At 39.8% G+C, this 533-nt stretch overlaps 1 protein-coding gene across 4 annotated transcripts in view; it reads left to right on the top strand.

The window, feature by feature from the left end:
- Positions 1-533, top strand: part of LOC119587031 (pleckstrin homology domain-containing family F member 2-like) — a gene marked incomplete at its 3' end in the record, with an annotated part of 20,882 nt that overhangs the window by 5,575 nt on the left and 14,774 nt on the right. Inside the window, 1 exon segment of one of the 4 annotated variants that reach the window (XM_037935775.1) lies at positions 347-475. Coding sequence (XP_037791703.1) covers position 475 — 1 coding nt within the window. 4 annotated transcript variants of the gene reach the window in all.

The following is a 533-nucleotide window of genomic DNA, read 5'->3' as shown; positions in this document are numbered from 1 at the left end:
AGGATTTTGATGATACCAATAGTTACAATAAGGATTTAGCGAAACATATTTACAGTGATTATACTGTCCAGTAAACTTTTGACCATGGCAGTTGGTGGTCCAGTTGTTTAAAAGACCACTTGGCAACTCAGAGGGGTATCATCCTGTGCCAACCATTAATTTGAACTTGTGGTTCTTTAATGTAATTTGCACTTGGCCGTAGTAAGCTGTATTTTACATTCTGCTTGCACAAGGCTGCTACAATTGTACCTTGCAATTTTTGTGTGAGAAGCACAAAAAAGATGGTGAAAACAGGTCAAATAATGATGATTGAAAAATAAGATATTGGCACCTGGTTCAGGACATTCAGGGGGAGTTGATGCATTGTTTCATCAGCACTGGGTAGGCAGTGTCATTGTAGCGTATTGGGGGCCTGTTGCAGTCTGTGTGTCAACCTGTGGATAGCTGGTGTGCTGCTGTATTCTTGCTATCACCAGTAAGTTTCTTTTGTTTTATATAGTAATTGTGTAGGTGATATGGTTATGCTTGTGGTC

Source organism: Penaeus monodon, chromosome 22 (genome assembly GCF_015228065.2).
Source record: "Penaeus monodon isolate SGIC_2016 chromosome 22, NSTDA_Pmon_1, whole genome shotgun sequence".
In the NCBI taxonomy this organism is placed as follows: Eukaryota; Metazoa; Arthropoda; class Malacostraca; order Decapoda; family Penaeidae; genus Penaeus; species Penaeus monodon.
The sequence above is the reverse complement of the archived record's forward strand: the minus strand, read 5'-3'. Positions and strand labels throughout refer to the sequence as shown.